Consider the following 13458-nt stretch of genomic DNA (forward strand, 5'->3'; position numbering starts at 1 on the left):
ACTGGACTGTCTGGCAGCGGGCAGAACTCAGAACTCGAGGGCGGCTTTCCCTCAGAGGTGCTTGCAGCAATTAAATTATCAGGACACTGAGACGCGCTCGGCCCCTTAGGGCAGGGCTGAGAATCCGCCATAGTTCCTTGCTCTGCCCTTTGATTCCCTGAGACCCCGCCCCACCGAGGCTGCGGCAGAGGCTTTTGCATATGAATGTCCTGGCCCTTTGCAACTGGAAAATTACCTAACAAACTGCAGCTGGGCCATAGACCCAGAACTTCCAAGAGAAGGCCCAAGGCCCCACAGCAGCTTGCATTGCTTCACAGCTGGGCCTCATCAGGGCACCTCCAAACTCCAAAAAAGGAAGGGGAATCTGCAGTTCTCTTCATAGCTCCTGCTGGGTAACCTCCAAGAGCCAGTGTACCCAGTGGTCAGAGGGGGGCCATCCAGATTACAACTCCTCAGATCCATAAGGGACACACCCATGGGGCAGACTCAGTGAGAACCAAAGCCCCACTGAAGCAAATCTTGCCCCAGAAGGGTGTCTTCCGCACAGAAGTTCTCCCACTGCAGACACAGCCAATTCTCACTGCCAATTGGCCTGGAGGTCAATTCCTCCCAGTGATCCTACAACAATCAAGGCATAACTACAACAAGACTGTGCACAAAGCCCACAAGGGGGTGCACCAAGAGTGTCCACCTCAGGTAACGGGGGAGGCTGAGCCATTGGGCCCTACAGGACACCTAGCACACAAAACCACTCTACCAACACAGGGAAGCATAAAAAATGCGGAGACAAAGAAACAGGTCACAAATGACAGAAATGGAGGAAAGCAAACTCCTGGATATAGAGTTCAAAACCACGTTTATAAGGTTTTTCAAGAATTTTATGGAAACCACCAATAAATTTAGTGAGACCCTCAAGAAATCTAGTGAGACCCTCAAGGATATGAAAAAGGACCAACTAGAAATTAAGCATGCACTGACTGAAATGAAGAATAATAAACAGAGATCCAACAGCAGACAAGAGGATCCCAAGAATCAAGTCAAAGATTTGAAATACAAGGAAACAAAAAATACCCAACTGAAAAAGAAAAAAGAAAAAAGATTCCAAAAATATGAACATAGTGTAAGGAGCCTCTGCGACAACTTCAAGCGTACCAACATCAGAATTATAGGGATACCAAAAGAAGAGAGAGGGCAAGATATTGAAAACCTATTTGAAGAAATAATGACAGAAACCTTCCCCTACCTGGTGAAAGAAATAGACTTACAAGTCCAGGAAGCGCAGAGGACCCCAAACAAAAGGAACCCAAAGAGGACCACACCAAGACACATCATAATTAAAATGCCAAGAGCAAAACACAAAGAGAGAATCTTAAAAGCAGCAAGAGAAAGAAAGTCAGTTACCTACAAGGGAGTACCCATACGACTGTCAGCTGATTTCTCAACAGAAACCATGCAGGCCAGAAGAGAGTGGCAAGAAATATTCAAAGTGATGAATAGCAAGAACCTACAACCAAGATTACTTTATCCAGCAAAGCTATCATTCAGAATAGAAGGTCAGATAAAGAGCTTCACAGATAAGAAAAAGCTAAAGGAGTTCATTACCATCAAACCAGCATTATATGAAATGCTGAAAGGTGTTCTTTAAGAAGAGGAAGAAGAAAAAGGAACTCTTACCATTTGCCACAGCATGGATGGAACTGGAGAGTGGATAAATACCACATGATCTCACTCATTTGTGGAATATAATGAACAACATAAACCGATGAAAAAGGACTGATCCAGAGACGGAGAGGCATTGATTGGACTGTCGGGCCTTGGAGGGAAGGTAGGGGAGGGTGGGGGTAAGGGGGAAAGATCAACCAAAGGACTTATATGCAAGCATATAGGCCTAACCAATGGACACGGACAACGGGGGGGGGGGGGGGTGAGGGCATGAGCGGAGGGGGTGGGGTAGGGGGTAACGTGGGGATAAGGACACATATGTAATATCTTAATCAATAAAAAATATATTTTAAAAAAACTATAATTCTCTCTATCCATAAGAATGAGGATAGAAGGCGTTGGTGGTATAGTGGTGAGCATAGCTGCCTTCCATAAGAATGAGGATAGATAGACAAATGCATCTGAAATTGTTTTTCACTTCTGTTTACAGTCTGCATTTACCTGGGAACGCTAGCCTCCCTGTCCACACAGCTCAGTTCCCTTCTTGTCGCCCCTTCACAGCACCCTGTTGTCCGTAATGCCATGTTCTGCCTGGAGTCAGCCTGGAAGTCAGCAAAGGAAGGACGCCATGGAAGCCATGTCTACACCAAGGCACTGTTGGCCTATGCTTTTGCTCTGGCAGGTAACCAGGAAAAGAAGAATGAAGTACTCACGTCACTTAATGAGGAAGCAGTGAAGGAAGGTGAGTGCGTACCTGAAATCTTTCTCCCATCCTACATTCTCTGTATCAAATACTACTAAATTGCAAAAATCCCCTCCACCTACCTCCTGTGACCTCTTACTTCCTTCTTTTTTAATCTATATTATTATAAAATCTAGGATTTCTTAATCAAATCACACATCAAAAAAGAGGCAGTATACTGTAATAGTGAGAAGCTTGGCCCCTGGAAACCACTCCAAAATGTATTACTTATGTAACCTGGAGCGAGTCACTTAACTTGTCTGTATTTCAGTTCCCTCATCAGTAAAATGGTGATAACAATAGTATTTACCTCATAGGGTGGTTTGTCAGAGTTAAATGATTTAATCCATGTAAAGCACTTGGTAGAGTATATGACACATAGTAAGTGCTATAAAAGTATGAGCTACTATGATTAAGATAACACTTATTAATATATATATCCAACCTTTACCTGGTGCATCATATCATCTCAAATATAAGAAAGGACTGAAGGAAGTAGCAACGTGAACAACTTCTGGTATTCTATGCTCATTTTACAAGACTGATAATGTTGACAAATCTTTTTATGCTCACATAATACTTCTTTGTAAACATTGGTCTATATGGGGGAGGTCAAAGAAATAGAAAATAAAATGCAAATGATAATAAGATATTCAAGAAAACATATTCTAACTTTCCCCCTCGACAGTGCCATTAATTGTTAATTCTTAAAATTCTATTGGGAAATATTTCAGACATACAAGAAGTCATAAAGAATAATTAGCAAAAACCTTTATACTTCCTTTCAAGATTAAGAAATAAAATATTACCATTGTAGGAAAAATTCCCTGTATACCATTCCCACTCTAAAGGGCATCATTATCCTGAACTTCTCATTATAATTTCTGTGGATTTCTTAATATTTTTATTGCAAATGTATCCCTAAATAATATTCAAAATTTTTACATTTTTCATCTTTAGATAAGCAGTATCATACTTTTGATTATTTCTGCATCTTATTTTCTTAGCTGTTTGTTTACCTTTTGTTTTTCTTAAGTTCAACATTATGTTAGTAGAAGTCCTCTATATGGGTGCCTATAATCCTAGTTCATTAATTTTATTTTTTTATTGATTTCAGAGAGAAAGGGAGAGGGAGAGATAGAAACATCAATGATGAGAGACAATCATTGATCGGCTGCCTCCTGGTAGAGTACATGACACATAGTACTGGGGATTGAGCCCTCAGCCTGGGCATATAACCTGACCGAGAATCAAACCGTGACCTCCTGGTTCATAGGCCAAAGCTCAACCACTGAGCCACGCCAGCTGGGCTCTAGCTCATTAATATTCACTGCTGAACAATATATTACAATACATAAAAGGTCATGGTCTATATGGAGTGCCTCTCCTCATGGATCTTTTCTTCTTTCTTACTTGTTGCTATAACAAGCCACACTGCAATGAATACATACATGTCTCCTTGTGCATGTGTGTGAATTTCTCTAAGTTATTCTTTGAGAAGTGTAATTGCTGAATAGTAGGCTAAGCACATCTTTCTCTTTGCTGGATATTGCCAAATTGCTCTCCAAAGAGCAGTTCACTTCCCACAGCAGTGCAAATCAGTTCCCATTATTTCACATCCTTGTCCGTCTTTGGTATTTTAAGGATTACTGTATTGTTTTTCCGATCGAATGAGTATGAATTCTATTATCTCAAGTGATTCATGATCCTCACAAGAAACCTCTAAGGGCAGGCTTGATAGAAAATTTAACAAACCCCAGATAAGGTCTGCAAAATATCAGAAATAAAAAAAAATATGATCACCAGTGAGAGAACATGCCCTGCAATTTTGCTCTCCCACCAACCCAACTATAGCAACCTTTTGAAAACTTAGATGAATATGGGTTTCTCATCCCAGCAACATTTTCCTCCTTAACCTTGCTAACACAAACCATGTTCAGATTTACATAGAAGGAAAATCAACCAGATAAAGGTCAAGAGATTATTATAGGAATGCAATCCTCATTTCAGCTCTGGCTTAGGTACTTTAACCTTAAATTAAATGTGGATATACAGTCACTCATACATTGATTTTTCTCATCCCCAGATAATTCTGTTCACTGGACACGACCTCAGAAACCCAAGGCACCACTGGAACATTTTTACCAACCCCAGGCTCCCTCTGCTGAGGTGGAGATGACATCCTATGTGCTCCTGGCTCACCTCATGGCCCAGCCTGCCCCAACCTCAGAGGAGCTGACTTCCGCATCACACATTGTGAAGTGGATCACAAAGCAACAGAATTCTCAAGGGGGCTTCTCTTCCACCCAGGTTTGTAGTTTCCCAAAACCTTTTACTTCACCTTCAGGTACAAAAAGTTTTGAACAAGATATAAACATATCCAAGAATACAACATAAAGATGAGACTTTGAAATGAGGAAAATATTATTAGAATTCTAAGAAATAAAGGGAAATGAAAGTCAAAGAGAGCTAAACAGAAAATGTATAGAATTCTGGTACCCCTCCCTGTATTATTATCACAGTCTCTTTTGTCCAGTAACTACTCTACCTCCCCTAAGGCAATAATGGGACGCCACTGTCAATACCATAGCAGGATGAATTTAAAAATCTACCAACCTTTTGGAAGTTCTAAGAGTTCCTTTCAAAGTTCCCAGAAATAGTAGCCAAAACCCAATAATCTCTCCTTGAACAGCTCTTCGTTCTTAGGTCTCATTTAACTGGTTTCTTTTATTTTTTCTTATTTTTTTAATTGTTTTATTGCTTAAAGTATTACAAAGAGTATTACATATGTCTCCTTTTCTTCCTGCCCTTAACAATCCCCCGCCACCACTACCCCCCAGTGTCTTATGTTCATTGGTTATACTTATATGCATGCATACAAGTCCTTCAGTTGATCTCTTACCACCCTCCCTCCTGCCCCTAAACCCTCCCCGGCCTTCCCGCTGCAGTTTGACAATCTGTTTGAGGCAGCTCTGCCTCTGTATCTATTTTTGTTCATAAGTTTATAATGGTCTTTATTATCCATGAATGAGTGAGATCATGTGGTGTTTTTCCTTCATTGACTGGCTTATTTCATTTAGCATAATGCTCTCCAGTTCCATCCATGCCGTTGCAAATGGTAAGAGTTCCTTCTTTTTTACAGCAGCATAGTATTCCATCGTGTAGATGTACCACAGTTTTCTAATCCATTCATCTACTGATGGGCACTTAGGCTGTTTCCAGATCTTAGCTATGGTGAATTGTGCTGCTATGAACATATGGGTGCATATATCCTTTCTATTCTTTTTTTTTTTAATTGATTTTTTACAGAGAGGAAGGGAGAGAGATAGAGAGTTAGAAACATAGATGAGAGAGAAACATCGATCAGCTGCCTCCTGCACATCTACTAAGGATGTGCCCGCAACTCAGGTACATGCCCTTGACCGGAATCGAACCTGGGACCTTTCAGTCCGCAAGCCAATGCTCTATCCACTGAGCCACACCGATATTGGCGCATATATCCTTTCTGATTGGTGTTTCTGGTTTCTTGGGATATATTCTTAGAAGTGGGATCACAGGGTCAAATGGGAGTTCCATTTTTAGTTTTTTGAGGACACTCCATACTGTCTTACATAGTGGCTGCACCAGTCTGCATTCCCACCAGCAGTGCACGAGTGTTCCTTTTTCTCCACATCCTCTCCAGCACTTGTCCTTTGTTGATTTGTTGATGATAGCCAGTCTGACAGGTGTGAGATGGTACCTCATTGTTGTTTTGATTTGCATCTCTTGGATGATTAGTGACATTGAGCATGTTTTCATATGTCTCTTGGCTTTCTGAATGTCCTCTTTTGAAAGGTGTCTATTTAGATACTTTGCCCATTTTTGATTGGATTATCTTCCTTTTGTTAAGTTGTATGAGTTCCCTATAAATTTTGGAGATTAGTCCCTTATCAGACATGACATTGGCAAATATGTTTTCCCACGCAGTGGGCTTTCTTGTTGTTTTGTTGATGGTTTCTTTTGCTGTGCAGAAGCTTTTAATTTTGATGTAGTCCCATTTGTTCATTTTCTCTTTAGTTTCCAATGCCTTAGGAGCTGTATCGGTGAAGAAATTGCTTCGGCATATGTCTGAGATTTTGTTGCCTTTGTATTCTTCTAGTATTTTTATGGTTTCCCATCGTACATTTAAGTCCTTTATCCATTTTGAGTTTATTTTTGTGTATGGTGTAAGTTGGTGATCTAGTTTCATTTTCTTGCATGTATCCATCCAATTTTCCCAACACCATTTATTGAAGAGAGTATCTTGACTCCATTGTATGTTCTTGCCTCCTTTGTCAAATATTAATTGAGCATATTGGTTCTGGCCACTTTCTGGGCTCTCTATTCTATTTCATTGATCTATATGTATGTTCTTGTGCCAGTACCAGGCAGTTTTGAGAACAGTGGCTTTGTAATACAGCTTGATATCTGGTATTGAGATCCCACCTACTTTGTTCTTTCTCAGGATTGCTGCAGCTATTCAGGGTCTTTTTTTATGCCAGATGAATTTTTGGAGAGTTCGTTCTAGGCCTGAGAAATATTCCATTGATATTTTAATGGGATGTGCATTGAATTTATAGATTGCTTTGGGTAGTATGGACATTTTAATAATGTTGATTCTACCAATCCATGAACACGGTATGTTCTTCCATCTGTTTATGTCTTCCTCTATCTCTTTTTTTAATGTCCAGAAGTTTTCTGAGTATAGGTCTTTTACCTCTTTAGTTAAGTTGATTCCTAGGGAGCTTAAATTTTTGGTGCAATGGTAAATGGGATTGTTTTAATCTCTCTTTCTGTAAGTTCACTATTGGTGTATAGAAATGCCATAGATTTCTTGGCATTAATTTTGTATCCTGCTACATTGCCGAATTCATTTATTAAGTCAATAGATTTTGATGGAGTCTTTAGGGTTTTTTAAGTACAATATCATGTCATCTGCAAATAAGGACAGTTTTACTTCTCCTTTTCCAATTTGGATGCCTTTTATTTCTTTTTCTTGTCTAACTGCAATGGCTAATACTTCCAGTACAATATCGAACAGAAGTGGTGAGAGTAGGCATCCCTGTCTTGTTCCTGTCCTTAGGGAAAATGGTGTTAGTTTTTGTCCATTGAGTATGATGTTGGCTGTGGGTTTGTCATATATGGCTTTCATTATGTTGAGGTATGATCCTTCTATTCCCACCTTGCTGAGAGTTTTTATCTAAAATGGGTGTTGGATTTTTTCAAATGCTTTTTCTGCATCAATTGATATGACTATGTGGTTTTTTTCTCTCAATTTCTTTATGTGATGTATCACATTTATTGATTTTCGGATATTGTACCATCCTTGTATCCCTGGGATAAATCCTACTTGGTCATGGTGTATGATCTTTCTGATGTACTGCTGGATCCGATTTGCTAAGATTTTGTTGAGGATTTTGGCATCTATGTTCATGAGGGATATTGGCCTGTAATTCTCTTTCATTGTGTTGTCTTTACCTGGTTTTGGTATTAGGGTGATGCTGGCTTCATAGAATGAACTGCGAAGTGTCCCTTCCTCTTGGATTTTTTGTAGTAGTCTGAGGAGGATAGGTTTTAGCTCTTCCTTGAATGTTTGGTAAAATTCCCCTGTGAAGCCATCTGGTCCTTGGCTTTTGTTTGCTGGAAGCTTTTTGATGACTGCCTCAATTTCTTCCATAGTTATTGGCCTATTGAGATTTTTAGATTCTTCCTGATTGAGTTTTGTTATGTTGTATTTTTCTAGGAATATATCCATTTCCTCCAGGTTGTCTAGTTTGTTGGAGTAGAGTTGTCCATAGTATTTTTTAACAATCATTTGTATTTCTGTGGGGTCTGTTGTTATTTCGCCTCTGTCGTTTCTGATTTTGTTTATTTGGGTCCTCTCTCTTTGCTTCTTGGTGAACCTGGCTAGAGGTTCATCAATCTTGTTTATCCTTTCAAAGAACCAGCTCTTGGTTTCATTGATTTTATGTATTGTTTTTTTGGTCTCTATGTCATTTATTTCTGCTCTAATCTTTATTATCTCCTTCCTTCTGCTCACTCTGGGCTTTTTTTGTTGCTCTCTAATTCTTTGAGTTGTAGAGTTAGATGATTTACTATCCTTTTTTCTTGTTTTTTGAGATAGGCCTGTAGAGCTATAAACTTCCCTCTCAGGATTGCTTTCATTGTGTCCCATAGGTTTTGGATTGTTGTGTTATCATTGTCATTAGTTTCCAGGAGGTTTTTAATTTCTTCTTTGATCTCATTGGTAACCCAATCAATATTTAATAACATGCTATTCAGCTTCCAAGTGTTTGAGTATTTTGGGTTGTTTTTATTGTAGTTTATTTCTAATATTATACCATCGTGGTCTGAGAAGATGCTTGGTATGAATTCAATCTTCTTCAATTTGGGGAGACTTTGTTTGTGACCCAATATGTGGTCATATTTGAATATGTCTCATGAGCCCTTGAGAAGAATGTATATTCTGTGGCTTTGGGGTGAAGTGTTCTGAAGATGTCAATTAAGTCCATCTGATCTAGTGAGTCATTTAGGATTGCTGTTTCTTTGCTGATTGTTTGTCTAGAGGATTTATCCAGTGATGTCAGTGGTGTATTAAAGTCCCCTACTATGATTGTATTGTTGTCGATCTCTCCTTTGATATCTTCCAGGAGTATTTTTATGTATTTGGGTGCTCCTGCATTGGGTGCATATATGTTTACCAGGGTTATATCTTCTTGTGGTATTGATCCCTTTAGTATTACGAAGTGGCCTACCTTATCTCTTGTTATGGCGTTCACTTTGAGGTCTATTTTTTCCGATATAAGTATTGCTACCCCAGTTTGTTGTGTGTGTTTTTTAAATATATTTTATTGATTTTTTACAGAGAGGAAGGGAGAGGGACAGAGAGTCAGAAACATCGATGAGAGAGAAACATCGATCAGCTGCCTCCTGCACATCTCTTACTGGGGATGTGCCTGCAGCCCAGGTACATGCCCTTGACCGGAATCGAACCTGGGACCCTTCAGTCCCTAGGCGGACGCTCTATCCACTGAGCCAAACCGGTTTCGGCGCTACCCCAGTTTTTTTTCATTTCCATTTGCCTGAAAGATACTTTTCCATCCCTTCACTTTCAGTCTGTGTGAGTCCCTTCTTTTGAGGTGGGTCTCCTGTAGACAGCAAATGTATGGGTCATGTTTTTTACCCATTCAGCCACTCGATGTCTTTGGTTGAAGAATTTAGTCCGTTTACATTTAAAGTTATTATTGAAAGGTACTTGTTTGTAGCCATTTCTTTTTTTGTGTGGCTGTTTTCATTCTGAGCTTTTTATTTCTTCTTTATACACCAGTCCCTTTAGCATTTCTTGCATTGCTGGCTTGGTGGTGATAAACTCCCTTAGCCTTTTTTTGTCTGTGAAGTTTCTTATTTTCCCTTCAATTTTGAATGATAGCCTTGCTGGATAGAGTATTCTTAGATTCAGTCCTTTGCTTTGCATCACTTTGTAAATTTCCGTCCATTCTTTTCTGGCCTGGTATGTTTCTGTTGAGAAATCATTGGATAATCTAATGGGAGATCCCTTGAATGTAATTTTCCGTCTCTCTCTTGCAGCCTTTAAGATTCTCTCTTTGTCCTGAACATTTGCCATGGTAATTATGATGTGTCTTGGTGTGGGTCTTTTCGGATTCACCTTGTTTGGGACTCTCTGTGCTTGTGTGATTTTTTTCTTCCCCACCTCTGGGAAGTTTTCTGATATTATTTCTTCAAATAGGTTTTCTAACCCTTGTTCCTCTTTCTGTTGTTCTGGCACCCCTATTATTCATATGTTGTTTCGTTTCATGTTGTCCCAAGCTTCCTTAGGCTCTCCTCCTGTCTTTTAATTTTTTTCTCCAATTGCTGTTCAGTTTGGGTGTGTTTTGTTTCCCTGTCTTCTAATTCGCTAATTCGGTCCTCCACTTCTCCTAGTCTACTGTTGAAACTTTCAATGGTGTTTTTTATTGCAGCTATATCACTCTTCAATTCTTCTTGGTTCTTACATAATTTTTTGATTTTTTTCATTTTTTCATCTCTATTTCTTGTTGGTTCTTTCATAATTTATTGATAATGTATTCTCTCTTCTTGCTTCTTGCATAAGTTTTTGATTTTTTCCTCCATCCGGTTTATGCACTCTAGGACCCTTAATCTGAATTCTTTTTCTGTCATGTTGCATGCCTCTGTATCACTTAGCTGCTTTTCTGGCAAGTCCTCCTTTTCTTTCCTTTGGGGATTTCTTTGTCTACCCATGTTTGATCGTATTTCCATATCTAGATGTTGAGTCATTCAGTGGCTGCTCCTTGGGTGGCAGTGGCTCCTCGGGCTGCGGTTGCTCCTCAGGTGGTTGTGGTAGCAGCTGCTCCTCAGTTGGTAGCAGCTCCTCTGGTCGTTGCTGTTCACAGTTGTGGTGGCTCCTCTGGCTGGTGGGGGGAGGCTTCACACACAGCTTCTGTTCCTCAGACAGAGGGAGTGGTGATCAGGATGCTGCTGTTCCTTGGATGGGGGCAGGCTACACAAGCCTCTTTCTTTCTGTCTGTCTTAGCTATGTTCCTGTTGTTTGTCAGAGGCCAATTTCCCCATCCAAGTTCAACTGTTGCACAAGGAGCCAGTGGGACACCATGGGCCCCTACTGGCAAGGGTCTGTGTCCACAAGGTGGTTCTGGTGGGCTTCTTTGTAATCCTGCTGCCTTAAGCCATGTAAATGTCAAAATAAGGAACGTCCAAACCTGTAAGAATTTTTTATGAATTTACTTGAGCCAAACTGATGACAATTGCCGAGAAGCAAAATCTCAAGGGATTGAGAGAATGCTCCCTAACTAGTTTCTTTTAAAGCTGACACATTTTATGCTTCCTCTACCCATTTATTCATCAGAAGCAAAAAGAACTATCTTTATTCATCCAACCTCCTGATCCTAACAATATAACTTTATATCTAAAAAATTTATCAATAATTACACAGCAAAAAGTTTTATCTTCAGAGAATTTAGCTGTTAGCCTACACACCCATTACAAAATGCCATTCTATGCTTTCTTCATTATACTTAATGTTGTATTGTTTCATATGAATGGAAAAAAACTAAAAAATGTTGTTAGAATGGTCAGCATTTATTTCTTATAAATATACTAGAGACCCGGTGCACAAATTTGTGCATGGCGGGGGTCCCTGGGCCTGGCCAGCAACTGGGGCTGCTTGGGACTGGCCAGCTGGTGGGAGTGACCGAGAGAGGTTGGCTGTAGGAGAGCACTGACCAACAGGGGGTCAACTCCTGCATTAAGCATCTGCCCCCTGGTAGTCAGTGCATCGTCATATGACCGGTCATTCAGTCGACCAGTCATAATGGTAGCTTTGGCTTTTATATATATAATTTCAGGATGTCATCCAGGTTCAATGTTGATGAGAATTAAAAATATGAATATTAAAAGGAGAATTCAAACTTCAAGTAAAAAAAAAAAAGCCAAATAAAAATGCCAATAAATCAAGGGGATAATTATAATTATTTCCTTTGAAGAAACTGAAACATCACCTTGATCATGGTTACAAAGGACTCTTTCGAGAGCTCTTTGAGATACTGACCTCAGCAGCAGAGAATTTAATTTGGCGGCTGCAGCACAGCTGAACTTTGGTATAACCACAGTTGTTAAGTTTTCAAATGCTTCAAGAGTGTTAACTCAACTTATTTTTACTGTTTTTCTCAATATGTCATTAAAAGTGAAAAAAGTATATTATATATATATTTTACATATATATATAAAATATATATATGTATATATATATTAAATATATACATATTATTTATATATATATATATATATAAAATAAAAGCCTAAGCGACCTTTACAGAGGAATGACCAGAAGGACCGGTCGCTATGATGTGCACTGACCATCAGGGGGCAGACGCTCAATGCAGGAGCTGCCCCCTGGTGGTCAGTGCAATCCAACAGGGGAAGCGCCGCTCAGTCGGGGGCTGGGCTCATGGTTGGTGAGCACAGCGGTGGTGGCAGGAGCCTCTCTCGCCTACACAGCAGCACTAAGGAGGAGTGAGCTGAGAGGTAAGGAGCAGCAAGCAAGCAGGCAGTAAGGAGTGAGGGCTCCCAGACTACGAGAGGGATGTCCACCTGCTGGCTTAGGTCCGATACCTGTGGGGAGTGGACCTAAGCCAGCAGGCAGACATTCCCCAAGGGGTCTTGAACTGCGAGAGGGCGCAGGCCAGGCTGAGGACCACTCCCGCCTCCAGTGCATGAATTTTGTGCACCGGGCCTCATATATATATATATATATATATATATATATATATATATATATATAACCTATACTTTTAATGTGTACAGTAATTAATACTTAAGAATAATCCAATATCACATGATCTCATGCATTTATGGAATATAGTGAACAACATGAACTGATGAACAAAAATAGATCCAGAGACAGAGAAGCATCGAACAGACAGTCAAACCTCAGAAGGATGGCAGGGGAGGGTGTGGGGGTTGGGTAAGAGATGAACCAAAGGACTTGTATGCATGCATATAAGCATAACCAATGGACACAGAAGCTAGGGGAGGATGCACTGGTGGGTGGGCGTGACCAGGGAAGTGGTCTATGGGGGAAAAAGGAAACATGTAATACTTTAAACAATAAAAAAAGAATACAAAAGAAAAATGCATAGTTATGACTAAGTTTTACAATATTTGACAAAAAAACTATTTGATGAATAAAAAATAGTATTCACCAAAATAAAAAAAAATATAGGCAAATAGCTAATGTCAATAAATGATTCCAATTTATGTGTATATTTTCTACATTTTATATTCCACATATATTTATAGAAAGAAAAGGATCAATTTTATGAGAAATAAAATAAAATTTAGGGCATATAGTCCATGGAAGCTATGTGGATATTATGGTGCTGTCATCTATTTAAGGATTCTAACAAGTAATGAAATTAGAACTCCAGTGTTTAAGTAGTGAGGGAAATAGGAAATCAAAGGCCCTTTTGTGGCAGTTAACTTGGGCCTCTGAGTCCTCAAAG

General features: G+C 39.6%; 1 protein-coding gene across 1 annotated transcript in view; it reads left to right on the forward strand.

Annotated features, from left to right (window-relative positions):
• LOC308513992 (alpha-2-macroglobulin-like) overlaps nucleotides 1–13458 on the forward strand; it is a gene marked incomplete at its 5' end in the record, with an annotated part of 55817 nt that overhangs the window by 33579 nt on the left and 8780 nt on the right. The window contains 2 exons of the mRNA XM_081084028.1: nucleotides 2224–2404; nucleotides 4491–4714. Of these exons, the coding sequence (XP_080940154.1) occupies nucleotides 2224–2404; nucleotides 4491–4714 (405 nt within the window). The remainder of the gene's footprint in view (nucleotides 1–2223; nucleotides 2405–4490; nucleotides 4715–13458) is intronic.

This window comes from Myotis nattereri (genome assembly GCF_964212035.1).
Source record: "Myotis nattereri genome assembly, chromosome: 2".
Lineage (NCBI taxonomy): Eukaryota > Metazoa > Chordata > Mammalia > Chiroptera > Vespertilionidae > Myotis > Myotis nattereri.